The sequence below is a fragment of the Bactrocera tryoni genome, chromosome 3 (assembly GCF_016617805.1).
Source record: "Bactrocera tryoni isolate S06 chromosome 3, CSIRO_BtryS06_freeze2, whole genome shotgun sequence".
NCBI classification, from domain to species: domain Eukaryota; kingdom Metazoa; phylum Arthropoda; class Insecta; order Diptera; family Tephritidae; genus Bactrocera; species Bactrocera tryoni.
Window position 1 is genome coordinate 78,933,461 of NC_052501.1, and position 23,570 is coordinate 78,957,030.

Here is a 23,570-nt window from a genome sequence, read left to right on the forward strand (position 1 = left end):
CAGTAGCTTGAAAGTTAAAAACTACTTAAAATTATCACATTTTTTTATCAGTTGTCAAATCAATTGACTACCGAATTCTCAAGGCGATGAAAAAATGCGCCGCCGAAAGTGTGCAGCCAAAAATGAGCAGAATAAAGAGCCAAAAAATACAATAACAATGCTTGCGGTACTTGTATGCAACCGGTGAGTTGAGTGTGTTCTAAAGCTTAGCTGCCGCAATGTTTGCTTGTTTGTGTGTATTTTTTGTTGTTGCTGCTTTATTTTGTTGCAGTTTAAATGCATGTGTGTGTGTGCTTGTTTATGTGCTGCAGTGCGCTGCGCTTCCGTCGTTGCGTCACAGAGTGCTGAGACGCTGTTGCGGGTTGGTCGCTTGACGTCTTCACGGTTTTGAGTATAATTATGATATTTTTAGTTTTAACGTTTTTTAATTTATTTTATTGTTTTATTTATTTATTTATTTATTAATTTTTGTTGGATACATTTTCTTTTATATTATTATTTTTTAATTATTTTACTTCTAATTTTGTTAAATGCAAATGTTCATGTTTTGCAATGAGGCCTATAAAATGTATGTATTGGGCAGTCGAAAAAGTCTTTTCGTATTTCTAATCAAACTTCAACTTATTTTTTTTATATTTATACTAATAAATAAATAAACAAATATATACCATTTTGGTCGACCACTTTTTGCCATTTTTCCGTTAGAGACATTATTCCATCAGTGTACAACTTTTATCAGTCTAAATCGAAATTTCCAGAACGGAAGCGAGCGAACTATTATTGTGCTACACGAACTGATACAACATGGTCTCCGTAAACTTCACAAATTCCATTGGTGGCTTGCGTGGCATTCTTCCCTTTTTTATACAAAAATTTCAAAATATTGGGTCGTCGAAAAAGACTTTTCGTATTTTGTAAACAGATGTCGTTGCAGTGTATATACTCGAACTAGACTCTCAAATCTTGAGATATGGGTCTGAAATTTTTTGCACGTTCTTTTCATACCAAGAAGCTGCTCATTTGTCGGAAACGCCAATACCGGACCACTATAGCATATAGCTGTCATGCAAACCGACCGATCCATATTGAGTTCTTAAATGGAAAACCTTTTTATTAGAAGAGATATCTTAAAAAAATTTGGCAAGGGTTATTGTCCAAGACAATTGTGCAAGCTCCGAAGAAATTGTTCAGATCGGCTCACTATAGCATATAAGTAGCTGTCATGCAAACTGACCGTTCCAAATTAAGTTCTTGTATGAAAAACTTTTTAATTTCAGCAGCTATCTTCACGAAATTAAGCATAGATTATAATCCAAAGCATTGCTACAAACTCCGCAGAAATTGTTGAGATCGGCTCACTATAGCATATAATTAGCTGTCATACAAGCTGTTCGCCAAAATTGAAATTTTTGTATGGAAAACTTTTATAGTTGACAAGATATCTTCGTGAAATTTGGCAGAGACTATAAGTTAAGTTAACGCTACAAACTCAGCAGAAATTGTGCAGATCGGTTTGCTATGGCATATACATATGTAGCTGGCATACAAACTGAACGGTCAGAAACAAATTTTTGTATGGAAAAGTGTTTAATTTGTCTCGGTATCTTCAGAAAATTCTGCAAGGATTATTAGCTAAAGCATTGCTATAATTTTCGAATATATTGTTCGTATCGGATCACTATAACTTATAGCTCTCAAACAAACTGACCGATTAAAATTGAGCAAATATCTCTTTATAGCCTTTTATGCTATAAAAAATGCATTTGTGAAGAGTATTATAGCTTTAACGTTTTTTGTTTTTTTTTTTTGTTAAAAGCCGTTTTTTCACTTTTTATTTTAATGCAATTGATTTATCATAAATATTATAAATTTTTATTTTTAAATTTTATACATTTGATACATTTATACATATTATTTTATTTTATTTTTTTATTTTTATTTTATTAATTTTTTAGTTTTATTTTATTAAATAATTTTTTTTTTTTTTATTAATTTTATTTTTATATTTATATTTTTATATTTTTATTTTTCTTAATTTTATATGTTTCAAATTAATTATTTTTTAATAAAATATTTTAATTTCTTTGTACAGTATGTTAAGTTACCTTAAATTTCTGCTAATTATTTTTTAAATATCAATAAATATATTCTTATTATTCTTTTTATGTTTTAACATTTATTTTTTATCAGACGCCCATCTTTGCGCCCTCACGCTTTATACTTCTATAATTTGGCATTTTTCCTGCATAACCAAATCTACTACTAAGTTAGCCATACAATATAACTCCACATATGTATGCATGGCTGTGTGTCGCGTGCTGCTACGTCGCCAACGCCAACGACGATCATATGTTCGCCGTACGCCAGTAGCAGACACCAGTCAGCAGCAGTCAACAATCAACAACAGCAATAATCAACGTTGATCGTCGGCCAAATGCAATACACACACACACACATGCGCAAGCAACGGCAAAAGTAACCGATCGATCGATTGGCCTGATCACCAACGATCGTCGTACATACATACATACATTAGTCTGTGTGTTTGCTTGCACTTTGCTTATATATTTTTTCGCCACTGTTGCAAGCAGGCTGCGGTTCTTTGCACACACTAGCTGTGTGTTTGTAAGTTTTCGCATGTTTGTGTGTGTGCGTTCGTGCTGGTAGAGTTCACATTGCGCCGGTTGTTGTTCGGTCCGCAGACTGTCATCGATTGTTGTTTGCTGCTGCTACTATTGCCTTTCAGTTGCCTCGTCATATCATCCGCGCTATCAACGACCATATGGATCTTCTAATCAAATTTGGCCTTTCATATGTCAAATTGTGCATTTAACTTTTGATGAAATATTGTAATTTTCACCACAATCAAACGGAAAGTGCAAACGCAAATCATTTCCAATGCATTTGAGCGAAGTTACAGCTTCCTCACTTCACATGTGTCATCCTTATTTGGAAGCTTGCAATTATTTTTCGATTTTTTTTCTGTTTTTTGTTGTTGTGTTGTTCTTACCCACCAACTACTGTGTGTAAAAGTGATCAATTTGTTTGTAATGGCCATAGCGACTGGCATCGCCGCTGCTCGCCGTTCGCCGCTGCTCCTTGCCCGTTCTAAGACGTTCGTTAGTAGCTGCAAGGGGGTAATGCATCATATGCGCATTAGCTAGCTGCCTGCCTACACACATGCAAACATATAATTTTTTTATATACATATATGTATGTATGTATAGTGTGGCACGTTCGTACGCTGCGGCATATAAACTTTTCATGCAACACTTCTTTTCGAAATAAATAAAAGTGAGTAATTGTAAGAAAATTAAATGAAAAAGCGCGCAAGCACACATAAATACATACATTATGCATGTATATGTGTATGTATGTATGATCGATATTGTGAAGAGTTTATTTAATGCTTGTTTAATCGCTTTGTGCGCCTACTGATTGCCTCACCAACAGCCACAACTGTTGCTTGAAACGTGGTTGCTTTTAGCTACAACAGCAACAATGTGCATGCAGACAACAACAATGCACAAGTATACAGCAACAATGCATGTGGCATACATACAAACATATTTATGCGACATTATATGCCGTTTAACATTGGCATTTGGTCAGTCGATTTTTCGCCGTATTTTTTTTTGTATTTTTTTTGTATTTTTATTTGTAATTTTGTGTTTTTGCCTTTTTTTGATTTTTTTTAATTTTGTCTCTTTGTTTTTTTTTGCATGCTTTTGCTTTTTGCGTGGGTCACATCTGCACGTAAAATTCTATTTTTATTGATTATAAAATGTATATCAAGAATGCAATTAGGCTGCAATTAAGCGTAAATCGTGCAAGACGACCTTTATGTTCGAAAATTTGTGCGGTGAGAGTTCACTGGCAGAGGGTTTCGTGACATTTCGAAATAAGCAGAGCAGCCTACACAGTTCCACTATCATATGTATGTATATATTAGAGTGGGTGAAAAAAAATTTAAAATTTGTTTTTTAGTTGGGAGACTGAATAAGTTCCATATTAGGGTGGGTCGAAAAAAATTTAATATTTGCTTTTCGCTTGGTACGCTGAAAAATAGGTTTTATATTAGGATGTGTTGAAAAAAAATAATATTTTTATTCGTTTGGTATTCTGAAAAATAGGTTCTTAGACACTTCTAAGGAAGTCCTTCGAAATATGAGCTCATAAATGTAACGGGAAGGTCTTCCGTCTTACAGTTTTCTATTTTTTCTATTTCTATCATTATTATCAGCTATAAAAATTCATATCTCGCTTTCAACTACTGGAAAAAATATCTGGTTTCAAAGATTTTTTGGTAAAACGAATCGTTTAAAAGACTCTAACCGTTAAAAAGTTTGAAAATTTTCAAATAATTTTTTTTCTTTTATTTTTTACTTTTTGTTATAATTTTATAACGTAATAAAAAAATTAATTATAAATCGGAAAACTCATATTTTTGTAGAAAATATACTACGCTACCAAAATATTATCTGGTGGAACTATATTTAATAACTCTTACTTGGCGAGACTTTTATAGAGGTCTTTAATAACCTATTTTTTACAGTACCAACCGAAAAAAAAATAATTTTTTTTGACCCAACCTAATATGTGAACAAAAATATTTGATTTTTTTTACCCACCCTAATGTGTTTATAAAAAATATTGATTTTTTCTACCCACCCTAATATATGTACATATTTGTATATGTATGCATATATACAGTTGTCTGTATGTACTCGTATGTTATATAAGCTGTAGGTTTATAAAATTGTTGTGCTTGATCGATTCTCGTTTGAAACCAATTCTTTTTTATTATATAAAATGCGTTGGTTGTTTTAAGTGGTTGCTTCTCTGTAATAATTGTCTTGTTGTTTAATGAATGAATGATCTCACTAAAAATTTTGAACACATTTTTTAAATGATTCTAAACTTCTTTTGTTGGCGATTCAAAAAATCGTGCGACCTTCTGAGGTGATTGGTCTGCTCGTATCAACGATGAAAAAAAAATAAATCTAAAATGAGGTTTGCACTGCGACACCACTGTCACAACGACTCACATAGACTCAGCACACTGATAAATTACAGTAAGCTGCTTGGTACATGCATCCAAGGTCCTTAACCCAGCGTCTGTAGACTGCTATGCAATACTTTTCCCTGTCCACTCTTTTCTCCTTGGGGAGCAGCTTCTTCATGGTATGAGGACCAACTGCAATACAGTTTTCCGGTCCCATCATTCCAGTAGCAGCTGCAGAGCGGGCAAGCTCGTCAGCCTGTTCATTTTCGGCTATACCCTTGTGACTTGGTACCCAGATAAGGTGCACTTGGTTGCAGCCTGAGAGAGTATTGAACCGTTGTATGCACTCCTGCGCCAATAGCGATTTAATCTCGTAAGCTGAGATCGCTTTAAGCGCCGCATGGCTATCGCTGAGTATCGCGATACTTTCATTCCGATAGACACTCGGAAAACGTCCCTTAGGTATGGAAAGTATGCTGCGCAGTCCTGCGACGCTTGTACCAATTCCTTTCAATGTTTTCGAGCCGTTGGTATACCACTTAATTGTGCTATTCCTTGGTAGTAGGTCAATTGTTGAGTCACTGGAGTCAATCGTAGAGTCCATAGAGTACTGTCAAGGGTAATTTTGAACTTCTTTGTGAAGTTTATCTTTTTGATAATATAATCCCTTGGGAGAAGAGCCAGTGTTGTTTCATCACCTATTTCTTAAGTTCTTCCCTGATCTTTTCTTTGCCAAACTCTTCTGCTGTTATTTGAAGCATTTAATTAAACAATATACCAACTGTGAATGCCTTGCTCTCTCTACCCGTATAAAAGCTTACACGCTTTCAAAATACGAATATCATGACTTTGAATTATAAATTTACTAAGTCACTTCTTAAACTAAATTTTCCTATCGAAGAATTTAGAGCAAAAATTTATTTCGGCTTGTATTGGAAACTAACTATCGTTACGGACCCAAAACTCGACGATGCGTGGCTCACTAGCCTACCAGAATAACCTAAGCTGTACTTGAATCTCAACATCTTAGGACTTGAACTTAGCTTTATTCCTAAACCGAAAAAATTACTGGTGTTTTTTAATTTATAGGGGTTTTCTTCGAGCCAAAAAGGGCTTCTATTTAATAATTTTTTTAAATTAAATTTTGTTCCCGAAGTTTTTATTATAAGATACATATTTTACAAAGATTTTGTGAAATTTGCAAATTAAAATATGCGAAACTCGGCCATTATTGCTTACAGGGTTATCAGAAGTAAAAAGAAAAAATACATGTTTTTATTAAGATCATAAAGTAGCTATTGGACGAAGGAAAAAATAAAAAATGGAAAATTAAATTTTTAGCAGAAGTTTTTACACAAAAAAATAAAATTTTGGTGAAAATTTCTAGAACTTTTTAAAATAGTTGCAATTGAAAAAAAATCCTTCGTTCGACTTTGTAAAATATATCTCAAAAACCATGAAAATTTCTCGATGTTTTTTTTTAATAGTTGTAATTGAAAAAAATTCCTTCCTCCATTGAAAAATATATCTCGAAAACCTGTGTAAAATTTTATTAATATCGGTTAAGCAGTTGCGATATGTCTTGATAAACGATTTTGGAAACACAGTTTCTAGAAAAACGCATTCAAAGTTTTAAGTGTCTCTATAGCTGACTTCGAGCGCGTTAATTTTCAAGGCTGTATCTCCAAAACTATTACTCAAATCGACATGAGTGTTCAGGACAATATTCTAAAATGTTATAAAATTACATAAGGCAATAAAAAACGATTTTTGAAGCCCTCAAACCCATGCAACCTCTAAAAACAGTATACTGATAGTTGAAAAAATCTTACACAGCATATTTTATGCTAAACTCACAAGCATAACCCCAGCACTTTTCTTAATATTTTTCACACAAACACTTCTGCAAATTTAGAAAAAAATTCTTTTTCTTAAAAATATAGTTATTTATTGCCGCAGTCAACGCCACTTATCGCATTTTGCCTTATTGCTGAGTAAAAGTGATTTATCAAAACATTTACCGTGGCTTATTTGATTCATGCAACTACCGTAAAACGCTACGCACTGCACGAGCAAGGCATTACAAACACACACACACACACACACAGGATTGTATGTATGTGTGTTTAGAAGATGGACGGCCGGCGGTGAACGATGAGCGAGTAGTCAAGCTGACCCCACAACAGATGCACTGACAATCGGGTGGAAAGTGATTTCTTGTTTGGATTGCGCCGACTTTTCGGCCAAATAAGCATATTGCAGTATATGTTAGCATGTATGTGTGTATGTATGTGTGGCTTATTGTACGCCTGTGCATATTTAATGCAAAAAGCGCATGCGCATTGTTTAACCCGTATGCAGATTTTGCGCTGCTGGCTTCTTGTCGCCGTCGCCGACAGCGGCACCGCTGCTCTTCGCTTGCTTGCAGTTGGCCAGTGTCGCTGGTCCTCTGCATAGGTAAAAGCCGCAAACAGCGCGCCAAGGCATTACAATCAAATCTAAATTATCTTATATTACATTATTTCATATTTTTGCGGGTCAGATGTCAACGACATTAATTTAAATGCAGCGTCAATAAATACTCGTACAATTTTTCTAACAGTTGTTGCTTATTGGCAATGTTGCCTGCATGTGCGTGTGTGTGTGAGTTTGGAGTTTGCAAAATTTACGGTGGATAAAGCGAAAGGATATAGGAAGCATTTAAAACGGAATAGTGTGTTCACCCGCTATCTGAGGCACACATATATAGTACATACATACATATATGTATGTACAGTATATGGTCTCATGTGTTTATAAAGTGAGGTTAGAAGTTCTTTTCGTTTTTTGCGCTTCAGCCGCACACACATAAATTCAAATAGAAGACAGTTAAATACATTTTTATTATTTTTTATGATTTCTGTGTTTAAACTCCCGAACGAAGAATACGCATATGCCGCTATTGTGTGTTTTATGTGAAGCTCAATAGGTCAGAAGTGTCAAAGCTTAGCTTCAGCAAAGAATTGCTTATGGTTGTATGCTTAAATGATAAAAATATTAATTTTGAAAAAAAAAACAAAAACAAGAAAAAACTTCGGCTGCAAACGAAACAATAATAACCCTTACAAATAAAAAAGTTTTCCTTATAAGAACTTAATTTTGATCGGTGAGTTTGTATGACAGTTATATTATATAGTGGACCAAACTGAATAATTTTTTTGTAGATTGTAGCGCTGTCTTGGGAAATAATCTATGCCAAATTTCTTGAAGATATCTCGTCAAAAATAAAAAAAATGCTTCCATACAAGCAGTGGATCTCTTTCGTTCTGTTTGTATGGCAGCTATATGCTATAGTGAACCGATCTGAACAATTCCTTCGGATATTGTATAGTTACCTTGAGCAATATTCTGTGCCAAATTTCGTGAAGATATCTCGTCAAATAAAAAAATTTTCCATACAAAGTCTTGATTCCGATCGTTCAGTTTGTATGGCAGCCCTATGCTATAGTGGTGCAATATCGGCGGTTCCGCCAAATGAGCAGCGCTTTGGAGCGAAAAGGACGTATGCGAAATTTCAGATCGATATCTCAAAAATTAAGTGACAAGTTCGCATATATACAGCCAAACATGGTTAAGTCGACTCAGCTTGTCAAATGTGCGATAATTGTAGTAGGAGGAGTAAATATATGTGAAATTGTCGTAGCTGATTACCATTTTGATACCTGTTAGAGCTTTCTTTACATTTTATGATATACATACATACAAGTATGTCTTACATGTGTCGGTTTCAGATAGACTATCAATTTCACCAGAAACTCTTTTATGGCTAAAATAGACTAAGAGATTTGCAATTTCCTTCCAAGCATTCTTATAAAACCAAAACAATATTTTACCGTTATTAGTTGCAACTGAAATCCCACCTAGTTCCTCTAAGCAGTAGTGCGCATCTTTCACCGCTACGCCAAGGCAGTAACCCACTAGCGCTTGATCGTATTTAAATACGACTGGCAACTCATACTTTTAACCGTATCCTATAGATACGAACCCAACACTTTTTCTAACGTAGCATTGTTTGGTTAAGTATGTTGGGTAAATAGGGTCACGTGAGGTCACGAATAATCCGACTTGGACAGCTAGAGACGATTGTCCGTTGTGATAAAAGATGATAAAAGGGAGAAACACGTTGATTTTCTTGTTGGAAAACTTATAGCATAGTCATGGAAGACTTAATCTGTAGGCAACGGAAATATACCTCAGGTTTCTAGTGGTGTTTGTCATGATTTTGAAGATGAGTTAGATCTTAAAACTCTTTTTGTTTTCGTTACTTTTTTAGTTTATAAATTTTAGACGCGATTTTCTCAAAACTACTTTTTCAAAGTCCGTGTTCACTGTCATTTCAAAGCTACTTGACCGCTGCTTTTCAGACTTTGTACACATTTTTAACGTATAAAATATCTCCCCCCTTTGTTTAGTTAATTTATTTTTTTTTTTTTTGTGCCTTCCACCCAAAAAATGGGGAAATTTTTAGTGGAAAGTAGCAGTTTTTACTTTTAACGGCCGCCAAAAATTTTTAAATGAAAAAAAAAAAAATTGTCAGAGAACGATGGGGGAAAGATTTGAGTATAATTTGATAATTTTTTTTTGGCTTTTTTCTCTCGGATAATTTTCAGTCGAGTTATGGGTTATGGTCAAAGTCTTTTTTTCTCAAGTCGTTCTGGGAGAAGCTCTGTTACCAGCTTATGCTTCATTATTTCTGCTTGAAAAAATTACCCTAGACTGTCAAAAGTATGGTCAGTAATGTACAAAAGGTCCGAATAAAATTACTCAATCCGTATTTAAGAAATAAATTCGCAAAAAAAGTCGTTTTTTTACCTTCAAAAATTAATTAATATTGGAAGCGACCGTTGAATCTGCGCTTAGAATCCTCCTTAACCCACCAAACTCAAGCAAGCCGATTTCAGGGCGCTAATCATAATACAGTTTATAAGTCTGCATTGAAACAACCGCTATTGATGCATTGAATACTTTTTTTTGGAAAAGCAAAAAGGCGATACTAATTTCTTCTCCTATAAAAATCTATGAATTCTTTTCGGCTGTGCTCTATGGTGTATGAAATTTTCTTCAGCAGCTATGCTTTAAAGAATTTATACTACCTACATTTGGAGAGAAGCTTTCGTACATATATTTTAAAAGATATGTTGCCAATTGTAAAGTGGGGAAGAAATTTTTGTTTAAAATTTACTTAGTTCTCAAAAAAGTGTACATGCCTTGTGGTTTCTATTGTGTTGAGTTAGATGGCTGATCCCTCGGTATGGCGGCTGGTTCACACTTAAAATGTTATGTTTAGTCCTTTGTGAAGCCAAGCCATAAACTTCTATCGGCAAATCACTTTGAACCTATCACAAATCCTACAACCATTTAAAGGTGAACCTTGCTGAGAGCGAAGAGACCTTTTCCAATTTGCCGTGTGCCAGAAGGACCTTCCAAACTGCACAGCTGCTGGTAGTTGACCAACGCTTGCTGAACTGCTTTGAAGCCCAGCGGTTTGGAAAATTTTTTAACTTTAATTAGTAGTTATGTGGGGCTGACAGATCGAGAAAACTGCAGCAAATGTCTAGAGCAAGGCACCAGGGAAACAATGGAGCATCTATGCAAATGTGCACTTGTCCCGTATTGACAAGACTCCGCTGTAATCATATGGGGTCCCCACTATACCGATGAGGAAGTACCGATAGTGAGGCCGCAGAGTCTGTTAATATTATGTCATGCGCAGGCATATTAAAGGATCACCACTCCTCATGAACCTAGCAACTGAACTCCATCTGTTATCGCAAAGAACTAAAACTGGTCTATGCGTGACTTATTGGTCTATCAGAACTCAAGGCTAACCTAATTTGTTAACAGGACATTTCAAATACCCCACAGAACTTTTAGCATATCGGACGCAAATTTTTCCTTCAGTTATGTTGAGCAATGTTATTTTACAATTCATTGAAGGACTGTGGGAGATTTGTAAATTTTTTTTGGGGTTATGAAATCGCATTAGAGTTTCTAATATGGTCTATCCATCGATAGCCGAGCTTTTTTTTTTTGGAAATTTGTGCTAATGGGTTAACTTGAAATACATTTTGAGACCGTTTAGTAGCGAAAACCTTGATGAACTAAATTTCATTCTTGCAGTTGAAGCTGAAGCTGTGATATTTTTCCATAGTTAGATCACATTTTATAAAAGCTTTAGTTTTCCTCATAAGCTTTATATTCACTTTATACAACAACGAAAACTGAAGTAAATGAAAAAGTGATTTGAACACTTTATTATACAACAACAAAAACTAAACTAAAAAAGTGTTCAAAAAAGTGAGTATAAAGCTCATTTAAAAATCAAAGCTTAACTAAAATAAGATCTGACTATGAAAAAATATCACAGTTGTAACTTCAACAAATTAAGAATTAAATTTTGTTGCTCACGGTTTATACTACTGATCGGACCAAAAATGTATTTCAAGTTAAAATATTGGCAAAAATATTCTATAAAAAATTTTCATTTGAAAAAACAGACTACTATTGACACGAAAACACTTCAGTGGTTGCTTAAACGTCAAAAAAAATTTTAAAAAATAAAATAAAAATTCGCAATTTATTGTATTTATAAAATATGAAGTATTTTGCACATTTTTTGTAAAATATTGGGTAGTCGAAAAAGTCTTTTCGTATTTCTAAACAAACTTCAACTTATGTTTTTTTATTTGTAATGAACTTTATTAAACAAAATATGCACCATTTTGGTCGAACACTTTTTGACATTTTTACCAAAATTATTTAATGCCATGAGCGAGACCCGTTCAAACACTTAGGGCTTAAAGCTTGTTAAAATTTGTTCGAAAGTTTTTTTTTGTTCTAATTTTCTGATTGCTGAAGCACACTTTTTCAAATACAATAAAATATATAAAAATATTTAATATTCAATATAATTTTTATTATTTAAATTTTTTTCTAAATATTTTTACTTAATTATTTTAATATATTTTTAAATTTTTTTTAAATATTTTTTTTAAATATTTTTTAAATTTTTTTTTTTTTTTTTAATTTTTTTGTTTTTTTTTTTTTTATTTAATAATTTTAATATATTTTTTAACTTACCAATTGATTTGCAGATAAAATTTCCTCCATATTTTTCGTAATTTATAAAATTCACTAACTTATAAAATTTCCAACACAAAATTTGACTTGAACACGATTCACAAACAGTCACTTGAGTACAAGAAAGGTTTTTCTAAGCCAACACCAACAATGTGCCGACGTCGAAACGCCTCGTGAACGGCTACTGATTGGCACGATCAGCGTTGACACAGTGAAACTTAGAAACTGAGCAATCGCTGCGCCTGACAACTCGTCATTATGCCACAGAGCACACAGAGCAGCTGAAAGAGCATGAAAACGACTGCTTTGAGCACACAATAGTTGAGCGCGGAGCGCAAGCCAAGGCTTGAAAGCTTAAGAGCTGTTGGAGCGCCACAAAGTGGAGACTTGTGCTCGTCGTTGTGCCTCTTCGACGCAGCAAGAGCGTGTCCACAACGTGTTTGTGTGCATGTGTTGCGCTTAGTTGCAAGTCTACTCTTAGGCGCGCACTCCTGGGCGTGTCTTAAGCGCTCATTTGAGCTAACAAGCACACACATTTGCACAAACATTTGTACGTGCTGGCGTATATATGATCGTATGACGATCTTTTTTTTTGATTGCTTGCGTGTATTTGTATTTTTATTTGTTTCTTTGCGGTTTTGGGGTTGAGCTTAGTTTGACGGCATGACAAATTTTATTTGACAGTTGAGCTGACCGACTTACTACTGTGACACCTACTACATGCATACATAAATAGTCGTTGGCGCGCACTACTGTCTACTACTACATATGTACACATACATATATATTCGCATGTAGGCATATAAATGCCAGGCGTGTGTCCAATACATACATACATCTGTGCGTTGCCTTTGGCTGGGCTTGGAAATGCTAAATGTAGAAATTCATTGTAGAAAAAATTACAACAAAAAAATTGAAAATAAAATTTACGAAAAAACAAAAACGTCCAATGAACGGAAGAAAAAATAAAGTGGCAAAGAATTAGCTATTTTTAAGTGTTATGTGGCAATACTTAAGGCATAGGCAGCCGCTATTATGGCCGCACTTACAAGTATTAGACCCCGTTTTGTACAGTTGCTGACAAAGTTAAGCAGTTTTTTTGGATTTTTTCAGTAATATTTATTTTATTTTACTTTTATTACTGCCTGAAATCAAAATGGACGCATTCATCGAAAGTCAATAAACTCATAATTATTTTCAATACATACATACATACATACATGTGTATAAAACTAGCTAATGACTGTATGAAAAAGTAAAATGCCTTAAAGGCTTTATAAAATATTTGCAGTGGGTGCTTTAGTTTTGATTAAAGCTGTTTAAAATGGTTCGTGTATGAATTTTATTTCTCGAAAACACCGAAAGGGTTATATGCAGTTGTGAATTTCAAAATATCTCGATGTGATTTTCGATAATATTGGGTAGTCGAAAAAGTCTTTTCGTATTACTAATCAAACTTCAACTTTTTTTTTTTTTTATATTATATATCAATTATACATGAAAATATTTTCAAGTTGATCCAGCAACAAAGTGATCCATTTCGGGGTTCTCTATTTTTTTTAAAGAAAAAAAAAAACGCTGAAACTTCACATTTAATGAGAAACGTTTATTATCATACGAAGAAGCACCCCTTGGCATTTCTATTTTGAAGATTATCTTTGAGTGTTGCCCGCGGCTACGTCTCAGATGCTTCATCCGTTGAGTCCAATTTTCGTTGACTCGTTCGGACATTTCTACTGGTTACTAGCGAATGACACGCGTGATGTTTTGCTTTAAGGACTGAATCGAAGCGGAATTGTCCGCATAGACTTTAGGCTTTACATATCTCCACAGAAAAAAGTCCAACGGTGTGATATCACACGATCTTGGTGGCCTATCGACCGGCCCAAAACATGAAATTATCTGCTCACCGAGTGTTCTCTCAATAAATCCATTGATTGTTGCGATGTGTGGGAAGTGGCGCCGTCTTGTTGAAACCAAATGTCGCCGAGATCACGAGCTTCAATTTCAAGTGTCAAATAGTCGGTTATCATGGCGGGATAATAGTTCGGCATAATATTTGAAGAAATATGAACCAATGATGCCACCGACGCACAAACCACACCAAACAGTTGTTTATTTTCTGAATGAAATAACAGCTCTTGAATCTCTTCAGGTTGCTCTTCGTCCCAAATGCGGCAATTTTGCTTGTTTATATACCCATTGAGTTAGAAATGAACCTCATCGCTGAACAAAATTTGGCTCGAAAACGTCGGATATTCTTGCAAATTTTCAAGGGCCTTCATAGAGCGAAGCTATGTCGTTTGGGAAGGTTGAACGGCTTCAGTTTTTCCACAAGCTGTATTTTGTACGCTTTCAATTTAAAATCTGGACGTAAAACGCGACAAGTCCTTCCATATGTCAGTTCGAGTTGCTGCGAACGTCGCCGAATAGACTTTCCCCGGCCTCCGTGAAACCTCTCAGCCACGGCTGCTTTATTTTCGACTGTTGCAGGTCTCCAGTAGTAGAACACACGGGCAGCACCAATCCGTTCCTATTCTACTGATAGCGTGGCTATAATACCCTTTCTCACCAGCTCATCAGCTTTAGAGTTGCCTCCGATTCCGCTGTTGTCTGCCATGCATACTATTAATATCATTAAGTGATTCCTTACCATTGATAACGAGGTTAGGTATTCCTTAACTAATCCTGAACGCACGGTTAGTGTGCTCAAGGCTACTATCGCCATCTTGCTGTCAGAGTGTATAGCCACCTTTCTGAAAGAGACTGCACTCCAGAGTAGTATATCTACGGACAGCTTAATGACAGCAACCTCGGCTTGAAAAATATTGCAATAGCCAAGGCCAATATACCCATTCAACAATCTTCCCGCCAAGCTTTGACTCATCCGTAAAGATGATCACTGCCCTTCTCCTCCAATGGCTTCTACCCACTCACAACTCCCCCGCAGATATGTGGGCAAGAGAGTTTGGTTTGACGGCTCCAAGCTCCGAAAGATCACGTATAAAGGCAAAGGGTGTGAAGATGTCCGAATGTTCGGACATGTGCTTACAGAAACTCATATTTTCTGAGTCTGCAAGCAACTTTTGCGGCCATACAACTTCCAGCGATATCTATAGCACCCACACGAAAACTCGCATTAAGTGCCATGATTGGAGAGGACCCTAGTGCACCACACATGCTGATGATGCTGATGTGCGTCGTCCGTTGAAGGCGCTCGAGCTGCCTTGCAAGTGTGTTTTTTTCGAGGACTCTACACCACACCATGACCTCATAGAACAAATGGACTTAACTATGGTGTCATAGTGCCAGATGACTACTTTTAGTGAGAGACTCCCACTTTTGCCAATAGCTTCTCCGTCTTAAATAGAAAAAATCCTTAAAGTTTATCGTCTAAACTTTCCTAAGCTTAAAATTCAGACTCCTTTCTCTCACCACTTATTTCCTCATACAACAAAGTAAATTTTCAATTCTAACTTTACAATACGCCAATTTACATGGCCAACTGTACCATCGGCTGCCGCCGGCTGTCCGAGCCAGAGCCACCAACAGTCAATGCCAGCAATCATATGCGCGCATGTGCTCGTACATATGTAAATGGGTTTTGGTGAATCGTGTCACCACCCGCCCAAATGCCAAAAAAAAGAAGAAGAAGAACTTAACAAATGGAAAAATGGCTAACAAAGAAAGCAATGAAATTCATGCGCCCCCAAAGACAATGCGATACAGTATAGTACTCTGGGGTACAGTACAGTTGGCAGGCAACAATTGTGCGTTAGATTTAAGATCGCAAGCGCGTAATACAATTTGCATATTTGTACGAGTGCGCCGAGTCACATGAGTATTCTTCCACTCGTATATTTCGTACGAGCGTCTGCCGAGATGTGCGACAAGCAGATTCGAATATCAGGTTCAAGATTAAGCGGATATCTGAACCTAATCTAGACAAGATCCAAAAGATGCAAAATATCGATATTTTCTTAAACTAAGCCAAAAAACTTCTTAACTCATCGACCAAAATATTTGCGAGCTTATCAGTTTAAGGAACTCAAGTAATTAGATTCTCTTATATCTTTCTTTATCTTCTGTATTAAAAATTTACCTGCCCATTTAACCACACTTTCTCCTTCGTCATATTCTATGCCGAGTTCGACAAGATTTCAATTATTGCTGGAAATGCAATCGGATACCCACCAAATCCACAGCTCTTACGAACTAACCCGAAAACCAAATTTCTCTTTTACCAAATACAATTTCGTTCTGCAAATTCGTTATCTATTTTTGAGTTCTTTACGGTCGAGTCGAGTCTATTGAATCGATCACTTGATGTACTCTAGGTTCATATTAAAATTAAAGTTCCTCTGAAAGATATTTTCTAAGCTCAGAATTTTTAATAAATATTAAAAATATTAAAGAAATCTTTAAGCTGTTTAAGATCACTAGAATCCTCTTGTTCTACGACAATGGAAGGGCACAGACCTCGAATAGCAAACAAAAAAAAAAATTTAATAATAATTCAAGTCGGTAAAAAATGGGGAAAATTATTATATTTTCCCCTTAACTTGTCATTTTGTTGGAGGTTTGCTTTAATGGACGATATCGTCTTCGGTTAAATGGGGTCTGTGAACGCTTTATGCTGTTATATTTTTGTCGACAAGAAGAAATAGTCCAGACATTTTGAGTTATAACGACGAGTTGACAGATCCTGTCCGAATACAAATCCGCATACGCTCCGTTTACATAAACCTGACCACTCCTGAGCTAGGAACAACATTAAGATGGCTGTCTCATGCAGGCTTATCTATGTCTATATTCGGTTAAGACTTTAGATAGACTTATCTGGAGTCAGTTTTGAGCTAATTCAGACTAGCACTTGTAAGGAATTGGTTTCGATATTAGATAGATTTGTCTGGATTAGGTTTAGGTATCTGCTAAATCGTTATTTATAAAGCCAGTGAGACAATAAGGATAATAGCAAGCCATGTTCTGTAGGATTTACCAAGACTTAAATAACTAAGTAGTTGTAGTTGTTGTAGCGGCAGAAAACATTCCTCAAGTAATTTCAGAAAATGATGCCGAGTTGACAGTCCCTGAATGTTCAACCAAGGCCCACTCCGGTTAATTAGACCCGACTGTCATGGGAACCTGGGACTGTCGTCGGAAGTAGTTCTCATTCGCTTCTGTCTAGCATACTTTTGGAAGCTACTCCATAAGGCAGACTGATTTTCATGTTGACTTTTCCCTCCGTAGTTTAAAAAAATTGTCATAAGTCTGGATTTATCCTCAAATTTTCAAATACTTACACAGTGTTGCCAGATTTGGAACCCGTGCTGGGTGACTCTCGTTCGCTCGCCTCGTGTGTATGCATATTTATGCGAGCATATTCATTGAAAGCGCAACCAGGCGTAATGGAAAAGCGCCATCATCAATGAAACTGATCCCTTTGTGCATTTTCGCCACAGTTGAAGGCGCGCTGTCGCTGCCGCCGTCGCTGCTGCTGCTGCTTATTCGTTGGTCATTTGGTTGAGCATTTGGTTTGTCAGCTTGCCGGCTGGCTGGCTGGCTGACTGACCGCGCTACTGGCTTGGCTTAGCAGCGGCTAAGCGTTACTGGCTCTAACTATGCGTGCGCGATGACGCGCCGTTTTCTCGAGCTGCTGGCTATGGTCTCTGTGTTGACTTTGGGCTGGGCTGGGCACGCCGCAACCAACTATTATTTGCTTGGCGCGTATCAACGGCGGCAGATGTAGAAGTTGCTTGCCTAAAATGCTAACGCTATAGCCGCTGCTGTATTTACAAGGCTGGCCTGTGACGACCCGTCCGTCCGTCCATCCGCCCATACGTCCGTCCAACTGTGCGCCTGTCGCATGCGCTGTATAATATTCGTGAAATCGAGAAGGTGCATGCAACATGCACCTACTACAACAACAAAACTCACAATGCATTTCTGCATACACTTAATGCGACGGAAAACTCACCGTTTGTTTGGCCGTCTGTCGCCTTGTGGCTTTGTCCAATTGTTGCTTCAAGTGTATCTATTTTCTTCTACTTCACTTACTTTGCGTATTGTACTTTGTTGTTGTTGTTATTGTATTTTTGGCGGCGTTGGCGGCACGCTTTGCCTTTCAACGCTGCGCTCCGCGAACACATGTTATCCCCTATGTATGTTTGTGTGAGTGCGTGTGTGTGCGCACAATTCAAATGTCCAGCGCGCGGCTCAGCTTTGGCGACAATGCCGTGTAAACTGTCTTAGAATTATCTAAGCTTTATGAGCTCAATTACTGTCAGCGCATTCACGAAATCCAATAAGCTAACTGCCAGTCGCCGTGCAGCATTCGTGTGTTTTCGACCGCAACTGCTGTTGTTGCCATTATTGTTGTTGTTGTTTGTTTGCGTTCGATTTTCGTGCGTAATTAGCCGATATTCGCATAAGCGCTCATGTTTGGCGGCGAAAAATTGCAACAAAGCGTATTAATTAATTTGTATTTTCGAACAATTAATAAAAAAAAGAAAGATTTTGAAACTAGAAAAAAGTCAACTTCGGGTGCAATGCAGCTATAATACCCTTCACGGGTGAATTTCTTAACGTTTAAAAGTGTATAAAAAGTACTTACTCTTATTGCAGTTGATGCGGCATAAAGCATTCCTGAAGTAATTTCGAGGAATGGTGACGAGTTGACACTCCTTGGATAAAGATCCGGATCCGTTCCGGTTACTGAGACCCGACTTTCGTGGGAACGAAGATCCTCCCCTTCATTTTTATCGATTAGTTTGTATGGCAGCTATATGCTACAGTGGTCCGATCTGAAATTTTCTTTTCATAATTTTTAGAGTTGCCTCGAAGAATTATCTATGACAAATTTCGTGAAGATATCTTTCCAAATAAAGAAAGTTCTCCATACCAGTACTTGAGTTTGATCGTTCAGTTTGTATGACGGCTATACGCTATGGAAGTCCAAGCTCCGCAATTTCTGCTGAGACTGTAGGAATATCTTAAATAATAAGCTCTGCCAAATTTCGTGAAGATATCTCGTCAACAAAAAAAGGTCTCCATATGAGGACGTAATTCCGATTGTTCAGTTTGTATGGCAGCTAGATGTTATAGTGGGCCGTTATCGGCGGTTCCAACAAATGAGTAGTTTTTTGAGGAGAAATAGACGTAAGCAAAATTTCAAAGAGATATCTCAAAAACTGAAGGACTAGTACGAATATATACACACAGACGTACATCGACTCAGCCCATCACACTGGCCATTTATACTTTATATTCTATAGAGTCTCCGTCATTTCCATCTGCGTGTTATAAGCTTTGTGACAAACTTCGTACAACCTGTGCTGGGTATAAGTATAGAATTTCTTTGGCGATTATATAAGTTGTTCTTCTGAAATGTTAATTTCGAAAAATATTTTTACTTACTTGTTGACGTCCGCTTTCAGCGCCTCGTAGGCGGTTTTGGCGACACATATGACTGATTTCAAATGACTCAGCTAAGTTGCAATATAGTTTCAAGAACAAACGATGAGCAATATCTGGTCGAATTCGTTGCACAAGTGCGTTTATATCATGAAACCAATAAGAATATATACAAAATATGTCGACAGTATTTCCAACAGCTCTCACCAAAGGTTGTTGTGGTAGTGACAAAAAACAATCCTGAAGTAACAAGTAATTTCGAAGATTGCTGCCGAGTTGATTGTTGAGTTCTTGCTGAAAATTCCGTGTTCGTTTCGGTTACTTAAACCCGACCAACGTAAAAACGGCTCTCACCACAAATATACCCACCTCCCGCTCTCTTTCCGACGACAACTCTGAGACAGTCTGCACTCTAGCGGGCTATAGTGAGCACTAGAAAGGATCCCCACTTTACGGCAGACCTCAGCAATCTGCATTTACTACTTAGTCGGAAGCTCTTTAAACTTGTGCAGCTCAATTGTAGTTTTATGGGAAAGTTAAGTTTACTAAAAATTCATATTGTGTGATCTTAAGGTTTCTTCAGAAAGCAGTTATGATCATTTTAGGACTCTTCGTTGCTATTGTCGAGTTTATTTCAAAGCATGTGATGCTGGTTTGCATCGAGTGCAGAACGTTTCGTTAGATTAGTAGCTAGAATTTTGTGTTCCTTTGGGTAGAGGAGTTATTGAAGTTTGAGAACACACTGTTGCCACTTTTCTGATACCCAAAGAGACGTTAGATATACAGAATAGAGTAGAAAAGCCTTTAAACTGGTAAAAAGTGAAAGGAATTTTTGAAGTATAAAACACCAATGGAAAATGCTAGAATCTTTTGACGCCAGAATTTTTGTTTGAAAATGAGTCTTTTTTCGATTTTAAGTCGAAGGTTTCCTGCATTATATTTTAAGTAAAATATCGGTCTTTGGGAGTAAGTTTACATGAAATTTCGCGAAAGAAATTTTGTTTGTACAAAAACTTGTTTATTTGAATTTTTCTCATCAATTGTGAGGTTATGTGAAAAAAGTGTGAACACAAAAGTAGTAGATCTTTGCTTTACCTACAACTTTGTCCCATAACTTTTTTCTATAGGACTTGTGATTTTGCCGGTAGTCGAGTTAAACCGTTTTTAACGCTTAAAAATTCAACCACGCCCCTCGCCTATCTCACCTCGACCTCAGATCGCCTGTAAATTATTTTTCTTTTCATTTTTGTTATTTCCAATGGGCTTCATCCTACTATCATCTTTTTTTGCTACCAAAAAATATCTATCCTAGTCTAATAAGCAATCTAATTATAAGATTACCTCGAGTTCCCTAGTAATTATGTCTAATTTTTCTTATTTTTCGACATTATTTTTATCGCACACTATACGTTCTCCATTCTCTTCACTTGCAGGAAGATCGTTCACCCCTTTCGTCTGGCAATGAATCGGACGACTCATCCGATGCTGAATCGCCGGGACCCGCGCAATTGCAAGCCGTGAAAAACAGCGCTCTCACCGACGCGAGAACACAGGATAACAGCAAACAACAAGCTGCAGCGGCCGCAGCAATGCCTTCCACATCCGGCGGCGCTTCAACGTCTGCTATGACTAATAAGAATATCGGTTACGCAATCGCCGAAGACTTGACACACAATGCCACAGTGGCTGAGACGAAATTGAAGCACAACACAAATATCGCTAGGCAAGAGCGCCAAGCGTTGACGACAGCCGAGTGCCTCACTAGTTATGCGGCACCGTCCGGCTTGACAGGACTGCCGCAGGATATGCTATTGAAATTGATACAATCTGGCCACTTGCAGTTGCACACAGAAGAAGGTGATCGAAATTTAAGAAAATGTGAAAAAATATTTTTTTTTGGAATTTTTTGGGTTTTTTATATATTTTATTTATTTTTTTTAGCTTTAAAATTATTATTATTTTTTTTGCTCACAGTAGAATGTGATGCAAATTTATCGATAATGTGAAAAAAGGTAAATTTTGGGATTTTTGAGATATTTTATCAGATATTAATTTAATTTTTTTTCTAAATATTTATATAATTTTTTTTCTAAATATTTATATAATTTTTTTTTTATTTATTTTTTCCTTAATTATATGCATATATTTTTTTTATTTTTCTAATTCTTTATAAGCAAATTCCAATATTCATCCATCTATTCGCCTCCACAGATGGCAGCGGCCAACAGTATATTTCAATACCGTTAACAAGCAACGCTGCTCAAACACTGAAGTCACCGAAGGAGCCCAGCACACGCACGGGCAACATTGAGACTGCCAAGGACATGCGCATGAAGGACATGAAGTCGGCGCAGTCGACAGCCAAAGCCGCAGCAACAAATAGTAATAGTGGTGCTGCTGCGATAGCTGGCTTGCCCATAAAGCAAGAGCTGGAATGAGATAACAAAGACTTGTTGCTTGCCAAAAAAAAAACAACAACAATAACAAAATATTAAAAAGTTAAAGCAAAATTTATAAAATTTTAAAAACTGTGTCGGAAAAATGTGACTTCATTTTTAAGCCAATCATACACACACATACATGCATACATACAACACATTAGTGTTCCTAAATTATACTCTCCATGATAAGTGAAGAAGTGGTGCAAGTACAACAACATAAAACCCCACAATCGTGAGAATTTAATATGAAAGTTATTGTTAAACAATTTTGTTACTTTCTGCTTGTGTTTCGAAGCCAAACTAAATGAAAATAAATATTTATACCAACTATACCTATAATATTGAAAAAAAAACGGTGTGATTCTTGGAAGGTACTCAGATTTTATACATATATACAGTTTATTTTTTTTTATTTTATAATATACATACATATAAGTATGAGTGTTTATATTTGAAAATATTATTTTGGAAATTCCGAATTTAATGATTATTTTCTTTTTCAGTTTTATATCTAATAATTTTTAGTTATGTTTTTATTATTTTTTAGTTTTTTTTTTAATTTTGATTACTTCATTTTAAATTTATTTTATTTTTTATTAGTTTATTTTGAAAATTTAAACATTAAAAAAAAATTAATTTTATATATAAAAATGTAAATACAACTTGATTTACTTTTATTTAAATTAATTCTGAATATTTACATACATACATATATCATATAAAAGCAATTAAAGACAAAGCCTATCAACATGCTATTTTTATTTTTAATATTATTTTTGATTTAATTTTTTTCAAAAGATTTAATATTTTATTTCTAAATTTATTACCACTTTCACAACAATTAAATTTTAAAAACTGTTATTGTTTGTTCTATCATTTTTGTTGAAAAATATCTCAAACTCAAATATTTTTATTAATATTTTAAATTGTTAAAATCGACTGTGACAAACTTTTGTAACAAATTACATATGTATTTATGTTTTTAATTTGCATATTACAGTTTGTAATATTTGCTGGTATGTTTTTGTTTAGTTTTTTTTATTATTTTTAACACTTATTACAAATATTAAGATATGTACATATATTACTGTTTTTAATATTTCTTCAAAAATTTTTCAAAACTTTCTTTTTTTTATTTATTTGCATATCTATTTTTTGTATATTCTTTGTTTATTATTATGGTATTAATTAGTTATACAACTTTTTGTTAATTTTTTTATAATAGGTAATAATTTTTTTTCAATTATTTTTATTTTTGCTTTTTTATTGATTCCTGATATATTTTTATTAATTAAACATTTTTTAATTATCTTAATAATAATTTTATCTAATATGTTTTAATTATTTATTATTATTATTAATTAGTTATACAATATTTTTAAATTTTCCTTATATTGTTTTTTTCTATTTTTATTTATTTATTTTTTTTACTTTAAATTATTATTATTATTGTTTTGTTTATTGATTTTTATTTCATATTTATTATAAAAATATTAATACCATTTTTTTATTTGGTTTCTAATATTTTTTTCAATGCTTTTATTTTTTTATTTTATGTTTTCTTTTTTAATTTTTGACTTTTGTTTGATTTG

The 23,570-nt window shown here is 35.2% G+C and overlaps 1 protein-coding gene across 1 annotated transcript in view; it reads left to right on the plus strand.

The window, feature by feature from the left end:
- Nucleotides 1-22,317, plus strand: part of LOC120771408 (serum response factor homolog) — a 58,366-nt gene extending 36,049 nt beyond the window's left edge. The window contains exons 3-4 of the mRNA XM_040099382.1: nucleotides 20,971-21,394; nucleotides 21,749-22,317. Coding sequence (XP_039955316.1) covers nucleotides 20,971-21,394; nucleotides 21,749-21,975 — 651 coding nt within the window. The 3' untranslated portion in view covers nucleotides 21,976-22,317. The remainder of the gene's footprint in view (nucleotides 1-20,970; nucleotides 21,395-21,748) is intronic.
- The last annotated feature ends 1,253 nt before the right edge of the window (nucleotides 22,318-23,570 follow it).